The sequence below is a fragment of the Phyllobates terribilis genome, unplaced genomic scaffold (assembly GCF_046119375.1).
Source record: "Phyllobates terribilis strain yellow unplaced genomic scaffold, ASM4611937v1 Scaffold_5__5_contigs__length_657084704, whole genome shotgun sequence".
Lineage (NCBI taxonomy): Eukaryota > Metazoa > Chordata > Amphibia > Anura > Dendrobatidae > Phyllobates > Phyllobates terribilis.
In genome coordinates this window covers 595,451,686-595,473,687 of record NW_027362765.1, presented here as the reverse complement: position 1 = coordinate 595,473,687, position 22,002 = coordinate 595,451,686, and the positions used below count along the sequence as shown (strand labels likewise).

Genomic DNA, 22,002 nt, shown 5'->3' with positions numbered 1-22,002 from the left:
CCATGTCATGTGGATGCCAGTCTACAGTCAGATGTGCCCACTGTCAGGGTTTTGGATGTGACGTGTTGATCCTCAGTGAAGGTGGGCTTCTGATATTTTATGAAAAATTCAGCTCTACTAAATAAGTACAAAACCAAACTATTGACTTACATGGCAACCACTGAGTGACCCAGCTGTGTCTACCAAAGAGATTACTGTGATGGATCTACTATACAAAGGCGCCTTCAATAATCACCTGTTACATAGGGCTGCCAAAGCCCTGCTGCCCACTCACATGGTAGAGGGAATTCCTGATGCCCCCTATAGACAGACAGACAGACATCAAACAATATGTACAGCCTAAGAAATGCAAGAGAGTATATAGAAATATGTGCTAAACAGATCTCCTATTACTAAGCCCCCACTGCCGGATCCTGGGAGATGAGACTGCTCAGGGACCCCTGCTCCCCCCAATCACTGCCTATCTGCTACATGAGGGACCCCCTGCTCCCCCCAATCACTGCCTGTCTGCTACATGAGGGACCCCCTGCTCCCCCCAATCACTGCCTGTCTGCTACATGAGGGACCCCCTGCTCCCCCCAATCACTGCCTGTCTGCTACATGAGGAACCCCCTGCTCCCCCCATACACGCCTGTCAGCTACATGAGGGACCCCCTGCTCCCCTCATACACCGCCTGTCAGCTACACGAGGGTCCCCCTGCTCCCCCCAATCTCTGGCTGTCAGCTACATGAGGGACCCTCTGCTCCCCCCAATCTCTGGCTGTCAGCTACATGAGGGACCCCCTGCTCCCCTCATACACCGCCTGTCAGCTACATGAGGGACCCCCGCTCCCCCCAATCTCTGGCTGTCAGCTACATCAGGGACCCCCTGCTCCCCCCAATCTCTGGCTGTCAGCTACATCAGGGACCCCCTGCTTCCCCCAATCTCTGCTTGTCAGCTACATGAGGGACCCTCTGGCCACTGGTTGAGTGTGCAGCCCCCTGACATCTCCTGCCCTCCAGAATCCATTCATTCTCCAATCAGCCCAATTCACTGCACATTCCTGAGCGCAGCGGATAGACACAGATGAGAAATCCCGAGCGATTCTCTCCCATTCATTCTCCGGGTGGGAATCACCAATATCTGAGCCCGAGAGCGGGCACAGAGTGGGCACTTACCCTCATGGCTGGCACCATACGCATAGGGGTGCTGGGGTCTTCAGCTCTGCACGGACGGAGAGAGGCTTCCTTGGCAGCGGAGCCGTCAGGCTGTCAGCATTATTCCGGGGCTGTCTGCCCTCCCGCCACTCTGTGTGTGAATAGCTCCCTAAAATCCAGCAGCAGCAGGGCTGCGAGTCTGTGCGCCTCTCCTGCCGGTGTGGGAGCCGTGTACAGTGTGGAGCCGTGTACAGTGTGGAGCCGTGTACAGTGTGGAGCCGTGTACAGTGTGGGCTCCTGCCGGTGCAGCTCATACACAGCTCGCAGTGTGGCTGCTTTCTTTTGTAGCCGTGCTGCTGTGTGATCCCCTCAGTCCCTCCTCCTGCCTTTTTAGGAAGCTCATGCGCCCATACAACAGGTTCCCCTGACTCTCCCCGCCCTCCTGCTGTGTGCTGGGGCACAGGATCACGGGTGACACATCCACTCAGGGCATCCTCCACCGCATGAGTGAGTGTGTGTGTGTGTCTGTGTGTGTGTTTGTTTGTGTGTGTGTGTGTATATACACTGCTCAAAAAAATAAAGGGAACACTCAAATAACACATCCTAGATCTGAATGAATGAAATATTCTCATTGAATACTTTGTTCTGTACAAAGTTGAATGTGCTGACAACAAAATCACACAAAAATCATCAATGGAAATCAAATTTATTAACCAATGGAGGCCTGGATTTGGAGTCACCCCCAAAATTAAAGTGGAAAAACACACTACAGGCTGATCCAACTTTGATGTAATGTCCTTAAAACAAGTAAAAATGAGGCTCAGTATTGTGTGTGGCCTCCACGTGCCTGTATGACCTCCCTACAACGCCTGGGCATACTCCTGATGAGGTTGTGGATGGTCTCCTGTGGGATTTCCTCCCAGACCTGGACTAAAGCATCCGCCAACTCCTGGACAGTCTGTGGTGCAACGTGACGTTGGTGGATGGAGCGAGACATGATGTCTCAGATGTGTTCAATCGGATTCAGGTCTGGGGAACGGGCGGGCCAGTCCATAGCTTCAATGCCTTCATCTTGCAGGAACTGCTGACACACTCCAGCCACATGAGGTCTGGCATTGTCCTGCACCCCCACACCATTACTGACACACTGCCAAACCGGTCATGCTGAAGGATGTTGCAGGCAGCAGATCGCTCTCCACGGCGTCTCCAGACTCTGTCACGTCTGTCACATGTGCTCAGTATGAACCTGCTTTCATCTGTGAAGAGCACAGGGCGCCAGTGGCGAGTTTGCCAATCCTGGTGTTCTGTGACAAATGCCAAGCGTCCTGCACGGTGTTGGGCTGTGAGCACAACCCCCATCTGTGGACGTCGGGCCCTCATACCACCCTCATGGAGTCGGTTTCTAACTGTTTGTGCCGACACATGCACAATTGTGGCCTGCTGGAGGTCATTTTGCAGGGCTCTGGCAGTGCTCCTCATGTTCCTCCTTGCACAAAGGTGGAGGTAGCGGTTCTGCTGCTGGGTTGTTGCCCTTCTACAGCCCCCTCCACGTCTCCTGGTGTACTGGCCTGTCTCCTGGTAGCACCTCCAGCCACTGGACACTACACTGACAGACACAGCAAACCTTCTTCCCACAGCTCGCATTGATGAGCTATCCTGGATGAGCTGCACTACCTGAGCAACTTCTGTGGGTTGTAGAGTCCGTCTCCTGCTACCACGAGTGTGAAAGCACAACCAACATTCAAAAGTGACCAAAACATCAGCCAGAAAGCATTGGTACTGAGATGTGGTCTGTGGTCCCCACCTGCAGAACCACTCCTTTATTGAGTGTGTCTTGATAATTGCCAATAATTTCTATCTATTGTCTATTCCATTTGCACAACGGCATGTGAAATTGATTGTCAATCAGTGTTGCTTCCTAAGTGGACAGTTTGATTTCACAGAAGTTTGATTTACTTGGAGTTATATTCCGTTGTTTAAGTGTTCCCTTTATTTTTTTGAGCAGTGTATATGTGGCGCCCCTGAGGGTTCGGTCGCCACAGAGGTGTTGAATCTCACCCAGAGGTGTGGTATCTCACTCTCAGGTAAGGAAGGAGTATGGCTCAGGACCCTAACACTACATTCACTACACCACATTTCCGGGGGACAGGGCGACAATGCTCCTGTGGGGAAGCACAACTGTCCCTGATCCCTGGCTGGAGTGGGGAGGAACCACCTAGAGAGGGGGAACTAGGTAGTGGATGGGTGGAGGACGTAGATCCTGGGAGCACTGTACAGCAGGCCGCCCACACCAGCCATCAGGAAGGTAGCCACATAGGGCCTGGGGGCGGAACACACGTCGCCCGCCAAGGCCCGAGGACACTGGACAGAGGTGCCGCTAGGTGTGGGATACAAGGAGAGAGGCCAGAGAAAGGTACACAGAATGGGGTCCTGAAAAGTGCTCTGGAGATACCTGAGGGTGGACTGAGCCCCTCGCTGAGTACGCACAGCACGACGTGGGAAGTTATGATCTGCAGTGTAACTTGGAAACTGATAACCGTGAGTAAAGACCTTGGGACTGCATCATCTTGTCTCCGTGTTTCTTACCGCGCCAGCACTCACTGCACTGGGACGCTCCGCACAACCACCATCATTCACCTGCGCTGCCCTGAAGCTACACTCTTCCTGTGGGGAGTTATACTACTCTTGCTGCACATACCACCAGCTTCAGTGGACCGCTCTGCAGTGGCAGTTCTTCATAACCTTAATCCACAGGTGGCATAGTCGGACTATATAACAGAGACCCATAGACTACCCTTGGTTTGACCGCCCTGGGTCACGGACCGGGTCACCGCCACGGTGACTACAACCCCAGCGTCTACAGGCCCGGCTCCGGGTACCCCACGGCCCAGGGGGCGCGTCAACTTTGGCTTAGTCTGCAGGATACGTAACCCACCCGCTACCATCGGGTATTGTGTGCCTAAGAGACTGTGTTTTCTACTGAATGTGGTGTCCACCCCTGAAGAACGGACGCCATTATGTGTCAGCCAAACAACAACCAAAGGTCGCCTCCCATCGTGGGCCAGGTCCCAGAATGGCGCCAAAAGCGGGGCCCGCCTCAACCAGCAGTGATCATGTATGTGGATGTGTCCATCGACGTGCGGGGGCTGCCCTTGGAGGTGACCGACAGCAGACTGCCCTGGGACCGCCCTCGAAAGGGGAGGGGAGGCAAGAAAACGGAGATACAGGGTGTGGTCTGGACCAGTCGAGGCAGGCCGCACCCGGGAAAGGAGATGGACCGTGGCAGCCCCGGAGACCCTGCCAGCGCCATGCTGCCGGCCGAAGCGCCTCATACCCTGGAGGAGCTGGTGGCCAAGCTTCCCCGGGAGAATACCAAGTTCCTCCACGCCGGCATGGATGATCTGGGCCGGAGGATGGCCAGGGCGCAGTGAGATGCCATCGCGGACTGGAAGAAGGAGATGGAGCAGAGGATGGCGGCCCGGCAGCCTGTGACGCTGCCCAGCACCAGCAGCGCCCCAGCCTCCGAGGACCGGGATCAGGATCAGGAGACCGCGTCTGACGCAGGAGCGGCCGCAGGAGCAGGTAGGAGAAGTTCTCCTGTGCCGGACGCTGTAAGCGTCGACCTGCCCCTGGGCCCCCTGGTGGAGTCGCAGATCCCGGGCGTCACCGAAGCAGCCCCACTCCCGACGCCAGAGCCAGGCCCTTTAAACCAGGGCGAGACCGCCATGTGCCCACCATGCGTGTACCAGGACGCGCAAGCTCCAAATGCCCTCCGGACCCCGGAACCAGCTCCAGCCACCAGCGACGCCGGCCCGCTCCTAGGTCCGTTGCAGGAGCCGCATCCTCCGACATCCGAACGGGTGTGCGGACGCTCCCCCTGGGACTGGTCCGCGGAGGTGGAGGACCAGCGGCCTTCACTCCTGTCCGCTCCACAGGCCGCCGCCGCCGCTTCCCAGGTACCGGAGGAGGAGGCCCAATTTGAGTGGAAGCACTCAGGGGAAGATCTAATGGGGTTCTCCCAGGAGACCAGGGCAGCTGCAGCACGCCGCAAGGAATTCTGCCACCAACAGCTGCTCAAGTTTGAGAAGGAGCGGAAACAACGGCGTGAGCGATGAGCGCGACTTGAGGCGAGCAATCTGGAAGAGAAGGCCCGGACCCGCCATGACAAGCGAGCGGCTCGTGGTCCCAGAATTACCGGGACCGTAGTGAAGTTCGACTTGGACCCGGGATGGGGGTTCATCTGGGACCAGCCGTCAGACATGGACCTCTTCGTAAACAGAAGGGACATGGAGTCCCGCCTGCCAGAGGGACACCCAGATCGAGACCTGTATCCCCGGAACACCATGTCCTACACCAGGCACCGAGGAGTCAGGGGCTGGTATGCCCTACATGTCCACCGGGTGGAGACAGAGTCCCACCATGCTGAAGACCCGGCTGGGTGAGCCCGTGATGAACCAGAGTCTTCCCACAGGGAGCACCATTACTGAATACAGTAGGTGGGGCAGAACTTTAAAAGATGTAAATGAGTTACCCGTGAGGGTATGCAGGGACATTACAAGTTAATGGTTTATCCAGTTGCCCGTAAGGGTGTAATCAAAAGTTGCAAGGTTTCATTTAAAGTTGCCCGGAAAGGGTCCAAAGACTAACCGGCTGAGGACTGGGAGCAGCCACTTCTTGTAGATAGTTGCGCCTCTTCAGGTGCCCCTTATTGGTTTTATAAGAACTACAATGAGTACCTCAGAACAAAAACCCGTTGGAGGTGGCCAAAGACGAGGTCCAGCATCTGGATCATCTAAGCTCTGCAGCCACCACAGGGCCTCCGTTGAGGGTTTGGGACGGGTCCCTCATGTTCCTGCTTGCAAGTTTGCACCTTATTGAAAAAAAAAATAAAAATGGACACCTGGTTGCAGACATTACTGTGACCGGCTGACCAAAAAAAAAAAAAAAAAAAAAAGTTTAGTTGAAAATGTGTTGATGTCAAGAATGTTTATGACGGAAGTGTTTTATACGCGAAAGGAATGTTTATAATGTCTTATATATGTGAAGAAATGTTTTATATGAAAAGTTTTATATGCAGAAAATGTTTTATAAGATATCAGAGAAAAAGAGTTCCAGAATGTCTTATGTGAGAAAGAAAAATGTTACTAAAAGTGCATTTATAATGTTTTGATAACTAGTAACGTTAAAAGAAGTATGCCTCCTATAAAGGGAAGATGTGTTGTTTACAATCTTATATGAGGATGCATCCAAAAAGTTTTGCATGTCCTTATTTACTCTGTCTTTTACTCTGTTCCAGCCCGCGGATGTGCTGTGTTTTACCAGGGGGGGGTGTTGCGCCCCTGAGGTTTCGGTCGCCACAGAGGTATTACATCTCACCCAGAGGTGGGTATCTCACTCTCAGGTAAGGAAGGAGTATGGCTCAGGACCCTAACACTGCATTCACTACACCACATTTCCGGGGGACAGGGCGACAATGCTCCTGTGGGGAAGCACAACTGTCCCTGATCCCTGGCTGGAGTGGGGAGGAACCACCTAGAGAGGGGGAACTAGGTAGTGGATGGGTGGAGGACGTAGATCCTGGGAGCACTGGAGTAGGAGGTATAAAAGTAAGGAACCATTTTGGTTCAAGGAGAGTTGGTTAGTGAGTAGAGGAGAAGTGACAAGGAGCAGAGGCTCTGTATGGGCTCTGCTCCACAGGCAGGCCTAGTCAAGAGGCCTGAGCCTGAAGGAGGAAGGAGAGGAAAGAGGGAGCAGGAAGGCTCCAGGAAAGGAACCAAAGGGACCCCAGGGCTACGGGCCGTGCAGCTGCCACCCGTACGCCCACCGCTGCCAGGAGGTAGAGGGGTCAGGCCAGAAGAAAGGGAACTGGATCCCTCAGCCAGCAGAGACTACAGGGCTCAACTGGGAACCGGAGGCTGCAGCACTTTAAGTACAGCAGGCTGCCCACACCAGCCATCAGGAAGGTAGCCACATAGGGCCAGGGGACGGAACACACGTCGCCTGCCAAGGCCCGAGGACACTGGACAGAGGTGCCGCTAGGTGTGGGATACAAGGAGAGAGGCCAGAGAAAGGTACACAGAACGGGGTCCTGAAAAGTGCTCTGGAGATACCTGAGGGTGGACTGAGCCCCTCGCTGAGTACGCACAGCACGACGTGGGAAGTTATGATCTGCAGTGTAACTTGGAAACTGATAACCGTGAGTAAAGACCTTGGGACTGCATCATCTTGTCTCCGTGTTTCTTACCGCACCAGCACTCACTGCACTGGGACGCTCCGCACAACCACCATCATTCACCTGCGCTGCCCAAAAGCTACACTCTTCCTGTGGGGAGTTATACTACACTTGCTGCACATACCACCAGCTTCAGTGGACCGCTCCGCAGCGGCGGTTCTTCATAACCGCAATCCACAGGTGGCGTAGTCGGACTATATAACAGAGACCCATAGACTACCCTTGGTTTGACCGCCCTGGGTCACGGACTGGGTCACCGCCACGGTGACTACAACCCCAGCGTCTACAGGCCCGGCTCCGGGTACCCCACGGCCCAGGGGTTGCGTCATATATATATATATATATACACATACACAGTACAGATACATACATACAGTGCCTACAAGTAGTATTCAATCCCCTGCAGATTTAGCTGGTTTGATAAGATGCAAATAAGTTAGAGCCTTCAAACTGCAAACGAGAGTAGGTTTTATGAACAGAAGCATAAATCTTACAAACCAAAAAGTTATGTTGCTCAGTTGAATTTTATTAAATTTTAAACATAAAAGTGTGGGTCAATTATTATACAACCCCTATGTTTAATATTTTGTGGAATAACCCTTGTTTGCAATTACAGCTAATAATCGTCTTTTATAAGACCTGATCAGGCCGGTACAGGTCTGTGGAGTTATCTTGGCCCACTCCTCCATGCAGATCTTCTCCAAGTTATCTAGGTTCTTTGGGTGTCTCATGTGGACTTTATTCTTGAGCTCCTTCCACAAGTTTTCAATTGGGTTAAGGTCAGGAGACTGACTAGGCCACTCCAACACCTTGCCTTTTTCCCTATTGAACCAGGCCTTGGTTTTCTTGGCTGTGTGCTTTGGGTCGTTGTCTTGTTGGAAGATGAAATTACGACCCATCTTAAGATCCTTGATGGAGGAGCAGAGGTTCTTGGCTAAAATCTCCAGGTAGGCCGTGCTATCCATCTTCCCATGGATGCGGACCAGATGGCCAGGCCCCTTGGCAGAGGAACAGCCCCACAGCATGATGCTGCCACCACCATGCTTGACTGTAGGGATGGTATTCTTGGGGTCGTATGCAGTGCCATCCAGTCTCCAAATGTCACGTGTGTGGTTGGCAGCAAAGATCTCGATCTTGGTCACATCAGACCATAGAACCTTGAACCAGTCTGTCTCAGATTCCTCCAAGTGATCATGAGCAGACTGTAGACGAGCCTTGACATGACGCTTTGAAAGTAAAGGTACCTTACGGGCTCGTCTGGAACGGAGACCATTGCGGTGGAGTACGTTACTTATGGTATTGACTGAAACCAATGTCCCCACTGCCATGAGATCTTCCCGGAGCTCCTTCCTTGTTGTCCTTGGGTTAACCTTGACTCTTCGGACAAGCCTGGCCTCGGCACGGGAGGACACTTTCAAAGGCTGTCCTGGCCGTGGAAGGCTAACAGTAGTTCCATAAGCCTTCCACTTACGGATGATGCTCCCAACAGTGGAGACAGGTAGGCCCAACTCCTTGGAAAGGGTTTTGTACCCCTTGCCAGCCTTGTGACCCTCCACGATCTTGTCTCTGATGGCCTTGGAATGCTCCTTTGTCTTTCCCATGTTGACCATGTCTGAGTGCTGTTCACAAGTTTGGGGAGGGTCTTAAATAGTCAGAAAAGGCTGGCAAAAGAGATCTTTAATCCACACATGTGAAGCTCATTATTCTTGGTGCCTGAACTACTTCTTAATACTTTAGGGGGACCAAACAGAATTCTTGTGGTTTGAGGGGTTGAATAATAAATGACACTCTGAATTAACTTTTTACGTTTTAAAAAAAAACAAAAAAACAAAAACAAAATTTGCTGCAGTGCATTTCCCACTTCCAGGCTGATCTACAGTACAAATGTCACAATGCCAAGTTAATTCTGCATGTGTCAACCAGCTAAATCTGCAGGGGGTTGAATACTACTTGTAGGCACTGTATACACACCAGGGAAGCCAACCATCCAGAAATTCCAGGACAATCCGTAAGAATGGGCACTTTTCATCCATGTTCATATAAAGATTTTAAGGCCTTGGTGAATTTTTTGAAGTGAAAGAAACTTATTCTGATTATTCTGACTGTAATCATCATTTTATAGCTTATAGAGAATGCAGCTGATGTCTCCACATGAAAATTATGGGCTGTAGACTTGGATCACTTACAATCATAATGATTTCTATTTTGTTTTACAATGTGTCCGTAAATAATATTGTCTGTCCATGATTTATTGATAAGCTGTCCAGAAAAAATAAAAAGTCACGTTGGCAACCGTGATACACACACAAGCACACACTCACTTATACAGTCATAATACATATACAGTTAAGTCCATATATATTTGGACAAAGACAACATTTTTCAAATTTTGGTTCTAGACATTACCACAATGAATTTTAAACAAAACAATTCAGATGCTGTTGAAGTTCAGATTTTTAGCTTTCATTTGAGGGTATCCACATTAAAATTGGATGAAGGGTTTAGGAGTTTCTGCTCCTTAACATGTGCCACCCTGTTTTTAAAGGGACCAAAAGTAATTGGACAGATTAAATAATTGTAAATAAAATGTTCATTTCTAGTACTTGGTTGAAAACCCTTTGTTGGCAATGACTGCCTGAAGTCTTGAACTCATGGACATCACCAGACGCTGTGTTTCCTCCTTTTTGATGCTCTGCCAGGCCTTCACTGTGGTGGTTTTCAGTTACTGTTTGTTTGTGGGCCTTTCTGTCTGAAGTTTAGTCTTTTACAAGTGAAATGCATGCTCAATTGGGTTGAGATCAGGTGACTGACTTGGCCATTCAAGAATATTCCACTTCTTTGCTTTAATAAACTCCTGGGTTGCTTTTGCTTTATGTTTTGGGTCATTGTCCATCTGTAGTATGAAACAACGACCAATCAGTTTGGCTGCATTTGGCTGGATCTGAGCACACAGTATGGCTCTGAATAAATCAGAATTCATTTGGCTGCTTCTGTCCTGTGTCACATCATCAATAAACACTAGTGACCCAGTGCCACTGGCAGCCATGCATGCCCAAGCCATCACACTGCCTCCGCCGTGTTTTACAGATGATGTGGTATGCTTTGGATCATGAGCTGTACCACGCCTTCGCCATACTTTTCTCTTTCCATCATTCTGGTAGAGGTTGATCTTGGTTTCATCTGTCCAAAGAATGTTCTTCCAGAACTGTGCTGGCTTTTTTAGATGTTTTTTTAGCAAAGTCCAGTCTAGCCTTTTTATTCTTGATGCTTATGAGTGGCTTGCACCGTGCAGTGAACCCTCTGTATTTACTTTCATGCAGTCTTCTCTTTATGGTAGATTTAGATATTTATTCGCCTACCTCCTGGAGAGTGTTGTTCACTTGGTTGGCTGTTGTGAAGGGGTTTCTCTTCACCATGGAGATTATTCTGCGATCATCCACCACTGTTGTCTTCCGTGGGCGCCCAGGTCTTTTTGCATTGATGAGTTCACCAGTGATTTCTTTCTTACTCAGGTTGTACCAAACGGTAGATTTTGCCACTCCTAATATTGTAGCAATTTCTCGGATGGGTTTTTTCTGTTTTTGCCGCTAAAGGATGGTTTGTTTCACCTGCATGGAGAGCTCCTTTGACCGCATGTTTACTTCACAACAAAACCTTCCAAATGCAAGCACCACACCTCAAATCAACTCCAGGCCTTTTATCTGCGTAATTGAGAATGACATAACGAAGGGATTGCCCACACCTGTCCATGAAATAGCCTTGGAGTCAATTGTCCAATTACTTTTGGTCCCTTTAAAAACAGGGTGGCACATGTTAAGGAGCTGAAACTCCTAAACCCTTCATCCAATTTTAATGTGGATACCCTCAAATGAAAGCTGAAAGTCTGAACTTCAACTGCATCTAAATTGTTTTGTTTAAAATTCATTGTGGTAATGTCTAGAATCAAAATTCGAAAAATGCTGTCTCTGTCCAAATATAGATGGACCTAACTGTATATAAATATATGTATTTATATATATATATATATACAGTATATATACAGTATATATATATATATATATATATATATATATAGGGGTGGGCATGGAATTTGTGCAACTTGTGCCACAGCACTGGAGCTGAAGAGGTACATATATACAAGTGCTTCTCGCTAAATTAGAATATCATGAAAAAGTTAATTTATTTCAGTTCTTCAATCTAAAAAGAGAAACCCATATATGATATAGAGTCATTACATACAGAGTGATCTATTTCAAGTGCTTATTTCTGTTAATGTTGATGATTATGGCTTACAGCCTATGAAAACACAAAATTAACATAAAACACCTGCAAAGGCTTCCAAAGCGTTTAAAAAGGTCCCTTAGTCTGTTTCAGTAGGTTCCACAATCATGGGGAAGACTGCTGACTAGACAGATGTCCAGAAGGCAGTCATTGACACTCTCCACAAGGAGGGTAAGCCACAAAAGGTCATTGCTAAAGAAACTGGCTGTTCACAGAGTGCTGTATCCAAGCATATTAATGGAAAGTTGAGTGGAAGGAAAAAGTGTGGTAGAAAAAGGTGCACAAGCAAACGGGATAACTGCAGCCTTGAAAGGATTGTTAAGAAAAGGCCATTCAAAAATTTGGGGAAGATTCACAAGTAGTGGACTGCTGCTGGAGTCATTGCTTCAAGAGCCATCACACACAGACGTATCCAGGACATGGACTACAAGTGTCACATTCCTAGTATCAAGCCACTCATGACCAATAGACAACGCCAGAAGCGTCTTACCTGGGCCAAGGAGAAAAAGACCTGGACTGTTGCTTAGTGGTCCAAGGTGTTGTTTTCAGATGAAAGTAAATTTTGCATTTCATTCGGAAATCAAGGTCCCAGAGTCTGTAGGAAGAGTGGAGAGGCACACAATCCAAGCTGCTTGAGGTCTAGTGTGAAGTTTCCACAATCAGTGATGGTTTGGGGAGACATGTCATCTGCCTGTGTAGGTCCACTGTGTTTTATCAAGACCAAAGTCAGCGCAGCCGTCTACCAGGACAATTTAGAGCACTTCATGCTTCTCTCTGCCGATAAGCTTTTTGGAGATGGAAATGTCATTCTCCAGCAGGACTTGGCACCTGTCCACACTGCCAAAAGTACCAATACCTGGTTTACACACAACAGTATCACTGTGCTTGATTGCCCAGAAAACTCGCCTGACCTTACCCCATGGAGAATCTATGAGCTATTGTCAAGAGGAAAATGAGAAACACCAGAGCCAGCAATGCAGACGAGCTGAAGGCTGCTATCAAAGCAACCTGGGCTTCCATAACACCTCAGCAGTGCCACAGGCTGATCGCCTCCATGCCACTCCACATTGATGCAGTAATTGATGCAAAAGGAGCCCCGACCAAGTATTGAGTGCATTTACTGAACATACATTTCAGTAGGCCTACATTTTGGATTTTAAAAACATTTTTCAAGCTGTTGTTATAAAGTATTCTAATTTACTGAGATAATGACTTTTGTATTTTCATAGGCTGTAAGCCATAATCATCAACATTAACAGAAATAAACACTTGAAATAGATCACTCTGTTTGTAATGGCTCTATACAATATAGGAGTTTCACTTTTTGTATTGAAGAACTGAAATAAATTAACTTTTTGATGATATTCTAATTTAGTGAGATGCACATGTATGTATGTATATATATATATATATATATATATATATACTGCTCAAACAATAAAGGAAACACTTAAAGAGGTTATCCACTACAGTACATAATGCCCCCATCTATTTAAACAGTGGAAAAAACATTTTTGTAATTACCTTGCGTTGTCTTTATTGGGTGGGGTTTCACCGCACGTCACAGCCCAGCATCCACCGCGCATTTCTCTCTCCTCTGCATTCGTTGGGAAAGTGCGCGGTGGATGCTGGGCTGTGACGTGCGGTGAAACCCCACCCACAGACCATCAATCAGGGGGGGAGCGCGTCACTTAGTCATGCCTGGCTGCTGTTGGGTCACCTGATGCCTGGTGAGAGGTCAGCGATAGCGCCCCTCACAGGCATTAAAGACAACGCAAGGTAATAACAAAAAATCTTTTTTCCACTGTTTAAATAGATGGGGGCATTATGTACTGTAGTGGATAACCTCTTTAAAAACAAAATGTAACTCCAAGTCTTCTGTGAAATCAACCTGTCCAGTTATGATGCAACACTGATTGTGAATCAATTTCTCCTGTGGTTCTGCAGGTGGTGACCACAGACCATTTATCTGTTCTCATCCTTTTTGGCTGTTTTGTTCACTTTTGCATTCTGTCATTGCTCTAAGCCCTAGAGGTACAGTAGCATGAGGCAGTGTCTACAGTACAACCCTCAGAAGTTGCTCAGGTAGTGCAGCTCATCCAGGATGGCACATCAATGTGAGCTGTGGCAAGAAGGGTCACTGTGTCTGTCAGCACAGTGTCCAGAGCATGGCGCAGATACTAGGAGACAGGCCAGTACACCAGTAGATGTGGAGGGGGCCGTAGGAAGAGAACAACCCAGCAGCAGGACCGCTACCTCCTCCCTTGTGCAAGGAGGAACAGGAGGAGCAGAGCCAGAGCCCTGCAAAATGACCTCCAGCAGGCCACTAACATCCATGTGTCTGCTCAAACTGTCAGACACAGACTCCATGAGGGTAGTATGAGGGCCCAGCGTCCACAAGTGGGTGTTGTGCTGAGAGCCCAACACCATGCAGGGCAATTGGAATTTGACAGAAAACAATATTGGCAGATTCGACATTGGCGCCCTGTGCTCTTCACAGATGAAAGCAGGTTCACACTGAGCAAATGTGACAGACATGACAGAGTCTGAAGATGCTTTGGAGAATGTTCTGCTGCCTGCGACATCCTTCAGCATGACCGGTTTGGCAGTGGGTCAGTAATGGTGTGGGGTGGCATTTCTATGCAGGGCCGCACAGCCCTCCATGTGCTTGCCAGAGGTAGCCTGACTGCCATTAAGTACCGGGATGATGTCCTCAGACCCGTTGTGAGACCATATGCTGGTGCAGTGGGCACTGGGTTCCTTCTGATGTATGAGAATGCCAGGCCTCATGTGGATGGAGTGTGTCAGCAGTTCCTGCATGATGAAGTCATTGAAGCTATGGACTGGCCCGCCCGTTCCCCAGACCTGAATCCAATCAAGCACATCTGGGACATCATGTCTCGCTCCATCCACCAACGTCACGTTGCACCACAGACTGTCCAGGAGTTGGAGGATGCTTTAGTCCAGGTCTGGGAGGAGATCCCACAGGAGACCATCCGCACCCTCATCAGGAGCATGCCCAGGCATTGTACTGAGGTCATACAGGCACGTGGAGGCCACACACAATACTGAGCCTCATTTCCTTGTCTTGAGGCATTTCCACTGAAGTTGGATCAGTCTGTAATTTGATTTCCCACTTTGATTTTGAGTATCGTTCCAAATCCAGACCTCCATGGGATATTAATTTTGATTTACATTGATCATTTTTATGTTTTATTGTTCTCAACGCATTCCACAATGTAATGAATAAAGATTTGTAACTGGAATATTTCATTCAGTGATATCTAGGATGTGGTATTTTAGTGATCCCTTTATTTTTTGGGCAGTGTATATGGGCAGACACAGACAGAAGAGGTACATATGTACATATAACAAAGCTGCAACAAAAATCCTACATAGTGGGTGCAAAGCTCTTTGGACACTATCCCATTAGGTCCAATATAATATATGAAGAAAAAGAAATATATATATATTTGTTTATTTTTCTTCATATATTATAGATATAGATATAGATAGTGTATGTGTGGTAATTAGTTAGTACTTTTGTCCTTTAAATTGTAAGGCCACGTTCACACATTCAGTATTTGGTCAGTATTTTACATCAGTATTTTTAAGCCAAAACCTGGAGTGGAACAATCAGAGGAGAAGTATAATAGAAACATCTCACCACTTCTGTATTTATCACCCGCTCCTGGTTTGGCTTACAAATACAGATGTAAAATACTGACCAAATACTGAACGTGTGAACGTGGCCTGAAGTGCTGCAGAATACATGGAAACAATATATAAAGTTTACGGTTATTATACTATCATTATTACGTATTCCAATCCTAAGTAATGCTGTTAATTATGGAGATGACCAATGGAGCCATCATAGTAGATCCTATCCATCTTTCCTAAAGCCCTGTGAAACCCTCCATTATGTGACGCTATGGGAGCAGGATAAATACTCTATAACCAGCAGATTTGCCCTAGGAAGTCTACATGCCCACCTCTGTAGGAGCTACATATAATGGAGGGGATATTAGTTGTCACTTCACCTTCCCAGAAACATATATGCCTAAATTCAGCTGAATGTACATTTTCTGTGTACTGAGCTTGGGAATTATAAGACTAATTACCCTTAAACTGGAAATGCCCATTGGGTGCAATTAGATAGGAGACATTGGTATCTGGCTGACACATAACACTTGTATAGCTGCTCGTGTGAACATCGCAGGTATGCAGGAGCCATGACATTGCAGAGGGGCCTGAATAACTGAGCGCACAGTATTAAGTGCTGGATACAAAGCTGTAGGAGGTGGAAGGATGCACTCAGCCTGGGGTTTATGGACATGTTTTTATTTATTTTGCCATTTAAAAATCTGTTCTCCAATTGAGAAAGAAAGGTGCCGGACTAACAAGTTCTGATTAATGAATAGAATGCTAGGACTGCAGTAAAGACTGACACTGCTGGATAACATCTTAAGCATATTCAGACATTACCAGGATATTGTTTTTAGTAGGTGAGATTATGCTATTTAATTCCATGATACATTTTTCCCAAGCAGGCACGGTATAAATGCTGGCCGAGGTTGATTTCGGTTGCGAGTCCGGAGCAGATAACACCATTAGGTATGCAGCATGTCTACTAGCACCCAGGAGAATCAGATGAGCAGATTGTTAAGCATCTGGAGCAGGTTGGCTTGAACATATAGATAGTTTTGTTTTCATAGGGAAATGTTACATGCCAGTACTTTACCAGCGCAGAGATCTGTGCTCTGGTGAGAACGTGACTCATATTGTTGGCAACAAGAATATGTTTCCCCCTGAAGCTGAGTCACTAAAGGTCCTCACTTTCCCAGCTCTGCTGTAAAATATAATTCATCTTACTTGTTGGTCAAACACAGCATATGTCGCGCCCCCAGGGCAATGGGGTACTCGGAGGGGGAAAGGGATATGTCACAGTGGCTGGCCCGGTCTGTGGCCCAGGGCGGTCAACTAAAAAGGGGGAAAAGTTTATAGGGGGTTTATAGTTTGATCGTGACGCCACCTGTGGTTTCTGGTAATTTGTACCAGCGCTGCTGCAGACCTCTGAGGCAGTTGATAAGGCAGCTGGGATGGAACGGCTCCCCACAGGTGGAGCGGGCCTCAGGGCAGGGTAGAGCTTGATGGTGGGTGGTGTTGGGACTTGTGGTGCAGAGGGAGAGATGGCGCAGCTGAAATAATTGACGGAGGCAGTGCAGTGCAGGCAACCGAGTTTTTACTCACAGTTCTTATGTAAGTTCCAGAGGTACACTGTAGGGGTGCCAGCCTCCCACGTCGCGCTGCGTTCACCAGACCGGGGGTTCAGCTCTTCCTCAGATGTGTCAGGAGTGCTTGACGGAACCCCACTTTCCTTATGTTCCTTGCTAGACCGACTTCTCACGCTGGGTCTTCTCCCTCCTGCCCTGCACTTCCCCACTCACAGTCCGGATCGGGTGCTCTGAAGTCCCTCTGGGCAACCTGGAGTTCCCGGACCTACTTGACCCTCACGGTGACTAAGATGAGGCTGTGGCAAATGCACCATAAAAGTCAGAAGCCTCCGGTTTTTCCAGCCGAGACTTGGAGTAACACGGCTGGTCCAGGGGCCGGTCCCCTTCTTGCGGCCTGATCCCTCTGACACCTGGCAGATTCAAGGTGTACGGGTGCCGTCCTGCACTCACCGTACCCCCTGGGATCCCTTCTGTAGAACCGAGCCTTTCTCCTCTGCTCCCCTCCTGGGCCTCTATCACTAGACCCCACTTGTGGAGCAGAGCTCCTGAAGGGACTCTGCTCCCCTCCTTATTTCTCACTCACTTCTCCACTGACTGACCATTCTGTTCTACCACCTTAAGATGGCTTCCCTTTATATACCTCCTACAATGGTGCTCCCCTACTCTACATCCTCCACCCACACCCACTACTGGTTCCCCCTACCTTTGGTTCCCCCCACTCCAGCCAGGGTCAGGGCTCAGCAGGAACACAGTGCATCTTGCCCTTCCAGCCGGCCTGGAGCAGTGTAGTGTTGAATGTGGGTGTTGGGGTTCCGGGCAGCACTCCCTCCTTACCTGAGAGAAGGAGACACCACACCTCTGGGTGAGGTGCAGTACCTCTGTGGCGACTGAACCCTCAGGGGCGCCACACATACATGACACGCACTGCCATGAGCACACAGTCACATACATCGTGATGGGCGCACTGATAGCACTCCGAGGCCAAAACTGTCACTAACTTAGATGCACAAGAGAACTAGCCCCTGCGGCTGGTATAGGAACACTGACCATGGGCCCATCCTCTCTTGCATGTGTGCAGGGGAAACCTCTACCAGGGTAGCCTGCTCCACAAAAACCATGACATTACATAGGCAGCCATCATCTGGGAAGGAACCACTCAATACAGATTGAATAATGTCAAAACTTCTCAGGGGAGAAGGAGGTGTTTCCAAACAGTAATGGCCTTAGGGTATGTTCACACAAAGTTTTTTGAGGATTTTAAGTGAGTCCTCTCCAAAATCCTCCTAAAAAACATCAAAAATACACTTTGAATACTTGTCCAATTCATTATAATAAAATATCCACTTTGCTGTTCATAATCCAAATTTTTCGAGTGTTTTTTTGTTTTCAGGCAAGATTTTAAAAACCTCAAACCTCACTATTGAAAAAAGATGTCACTTCTTTTGAGGCAGATTCCTCATGGAATGATGATTGACACTGGGAATGCAAAATAGGCTGCAAAACCCCATGTGGAAAAAAGAGGAATGATCCCAACCAGCTTCAAAAAACTCTTCAGATTAAGAAAAGCAGCATGCCCTGAAGTGGAATCCTCTAAAAAAACTTGTGGGCTTCTTCCGATGATGATGCCTTGTGTGGTGCCTTCTATTGGCACTGCTCCCTCTCATAGATGCCATACAATAAGTGCTGTCCAATATCTTACCAATAGCCATACAGTGGGAAAATGCCACTAGCACCGGTGATAAATAACAATCCTATAAAGTGCTTCTGCTCTGCCTAAATAGATAAAAATAACACCATACCGGGCTCAAATACTAATAACATACTATTTCTAAATAACATCCATGAATTATTCCACATATATAAGTCTAAGGGGTAACGTTTCTCCTTGTGGAGAGTGACATACCAGCTCTGGCATGCCAATGTGTGGCGCCCCTGAGGGTTCAGTCGCCACAGAGGTACTGCACCTCACCCAGAGGTGTGGTGTCTCCTTCTCTCAGGTTAGGAGGGAGTGCTGCCCAGAACCCCAACACCTGCATTCAACACTACACTGCTCCAGGCCGGCTGGAGGGGCAACATGCATGTGCGCAGCTGCTGAGCCCTGACCCTGGCTGGAGTGGGGGGAACCAAAGGTAGGGGGAACCAGTAGTGGGTGTGGGTGGAGGAAGCAGTTTAGTGGAGCACCATGGTAGGAGGTATAAAAGGAAAGCCATCTTAGGGTGGCAGGTGAGATCAGACAGTAGGACAGTCAGTGGAAGACAGTCTGGGAGCAGAGTCTCTTTAGGAGCTCTGCTCCACAAGCAGGGCCCAGTCCTAGAGGCCCCGGATGGGAGCAGTGGAGTAGGCTCCGATCTACAGAAGGGATCCTAGGGGGTACGGCGAGTGCAGGACGGCACCCGTACGCCCCGAATCTGTCAGAAGACAGAGGGATCGTTGGCCGCAAGAAGGGGACCGGCCCCTGGTCCAGTTGACGCGCTCCCTGGGCCGTGGGAGTACTCGGCAGCCGGGCCTCTGCGTATGCCGGTGGGGGATATCACGGTGGCTGGCCCGGTCCATGACCTAGGGCGGTCAGTAAAAAGGGGAATTTATAGGGGATTTGGAAAGTTCCTGACGCCACCTTTGGAATGCGGCAAAAGGGGTGCCGCCGCTGCGGAGCAGTCCTCTGGAGCGGGTGTTACGGCAGCAGGGATGGTGTGGCTCTCCACAGGTAGAGCTAGCTCCAGGGCAGCGTGAGGTGTAATGGAGGATGCTGGGCAGAGACGGCAGGACGGTCCCGGAGGAAAGACGGACACTCACACGGGGCTAAGCTTCAGTACCTTTACTGGTGATGGTGCTGGCACGGTCCAGGGTACTCCGGGTGAAGGGTGCACTTTTGGACTCTCCCCAGTGAGAGGGTATAGGGCCTCCTGATCCGTGGCTTTTCTCGCTAAGCTTCTGGCCTGCCTGGAGCTAGGCCTAGCTTGTTTACTGTCTCTCTCTCCCTTGCACCTGCTGACCTGGTGGTAGGGCCTTCCCTTTGGAGATCACTCTCCCTGGACGCTGGGGCCTCCGTGACTCCTAGCCCTGGTACTGTAGTCAGCGTTTGGCAAACCTGGGACCTGTAGTCCTCCAGGGGTTCCGGTATTCCCTACTGGGTGTAAAGAGTCCCTGTAGGCGCGGACCCGGTGTCCGGTATATATCTCGGGGTGAGCCTGGTATGCTCCTCTGCCCCCTTTGCTATTTCTTCCTTCTCCTCTCGCCTTCGGCCTACTCAAGGCCCTCACTAGGCTTTCACTTGTGCTGTAGGCCTTGGCTCGCCTAAGCACGGCAGCCAGCGTGCTGCCTCTTCGCTGCTCTCCGAGCGTCAGCACGCTCTCAGCTCACTCTGAGCTCTGTCCCTCTCTGTGTCTGAGCAGGCACTGAACACTAGCTGCCTAACTCCACCCTCCCTATATATATCCCTATCTAGGCTCCCTCTGCTGGTCTGAGGTGGTAGGGTGGAGGTGTGTGAATGTGTGAGGGCCTCTTGTGGAGAAGTCCATCCATGCACCCTTCTGGTTCTGTGGCACCAATGCGCAGCAGGGCGCCACACAGCCGTGTTACTTCAGGTCTAGGCTGGGAAAACCGGAGGCTTCTGGCTTATATAGTCAGTTGCCGAAGCCTCATTCTAATCTCCGTGAGGGTCAAGCAGGTCCGGGAACTCCGACGAGACAGGAGGGACTTCAGAGCATCCGAGCGGGATTTAGAGTGGGGAAGCGCAGGGCAGGAGGGAGAGAGACCCAGCGTGAAGACGGTCTAGCTAGGAACACAAGAAAGTGGGGTTCTGTCAAGTACTCCTAACCAGCCTGAGGAAGTGCTGAACCCCTGTCTGGTGAACGCAGCGCGACGTGGGAGGCTGACACCTGTACAGTGCACCAGTGGAACTGTCATAAGAACTGTAAGTAAAAACTTGGATGACTGCACTGCACTGCCTCCGTCCATTCTTTCATCTGCGCCATCTTTCCCTCCCTGCACTACAACGTCCAGCGCAACTCACACTACCCTACACTGCCCTGGAGCAAGCTCTACCTGTGGAGAGCCACACCATCCCTGCTGCCGTAACACCAGCTCCAGAGGACTACTCTTCAGCGGCGGCTCCCTTTAGCCGCAATCCACAGGTGTTACATAGATACATAGTTTATAAGGCTGAAAAAAGACAAGCGTCCATCCAGTTCAGCCTATTTCTTGTGCACTGCAGCTATTCTGCAGCGTTGATCCACGGGAAGGCAAAAAAAACTCATGCGGTATAGGCCAATTTACATCATTGAGGAAAAATTCACTTCCCGACACCAATCTGGCAGTCAGATTAAATCCCTGGATTAATTAACTAAGCATAAGATGTAATTTTATTGTTCTCAAGAAAGGCGTCCAGGCCTCTCTTGAACTCATTAAGTGAGTTGGACATCACCACTTCCTCTCCCAGAGAGTTCCAGAGTCTCACGGCTCTGACCGTAAAGAATCCCCTTCTATGCTGCTGCAGGAACCTCCTTTCCTCCAGACGCATAGTGTGCCCCCTCGTCTTTGTCACCATCCTTGGTATAAACAGGTCATGGGAGGTGGCGTCACAAACTTTCCAAATCCCCTATAAATATTCCCCTTTTTAGTGACCGCCCTGGGCCACGGACCGGGCCAGCCACCGTGATATCCCCCACCGGCATCCAGAGGCCCGGCTGCCGAGTACCCCACGGCCCAGGGGGCGCGTCAAATGTAAAAAGGCTTATTCGCCGTACAATGCTCCTTTGGGAAATATAATATGCAAATTGCCTCTTCAGAGATGAAGAGGACTTGAACTCTATAGCGCCACCTAAAGGAAGCAGCAATTCTACAAGTCACAATCGACCCTTTAACGAGTCTGGCAATATGACTTAGGATAATATCCAAATCAGAATCAAAACACAGTGACTGCAAATTGAGATTCTGATTTGGCTATTATCCTAAGTCATATTGCCAGACTCGTTAAAGGGTCGATTGTGACTTGTAGAATTGCTGCTTCCTTTAGGTGGCGCTATAGAGTTCAAGTCCTCTTCTTCTCTGTAGAGGCAATTTGCATATCCACATATATAGGGACTCAAAAAACTGCTCTATAGGTAAGAAAGATGGCAG

At 49.1% G+C, this 22,002-nt stretch overlaps 1 protein-coding gene across 4 annotated transcripts in view; it reads right to left on the bottom strand.

Annotated features, from left to right (window-relative positions):
* Nucleotides 1-22,002, bottom strand: part of RASGEF1A (RasGEF domain family member 1A) — a 743,923-nt gene that overhangs the window by 38,002 nt on the left and 683,919 nt on the right. Inside the window, exon 1 of one of the 4 annotated variants that reach the window (XM_073685994.1) lies at nucleotides 1,159-1,531. The exons of the other annotated variants lie outside the window; for them this stretch is intronic. Within the exon in view, the coding sequence (XP_073542095.1) occupies nucleotides 1,159-1,182 (24 nt within the window). The 5' untranslated portion in view covers nucleotides 1,183-1,531. Of the gene's footprint in view, nucleotides 1-1,158; nucleotides 1,532-22,002 lie in introns of those variants that run through there. 4 annotated transcript variants of the gene reach the window in all.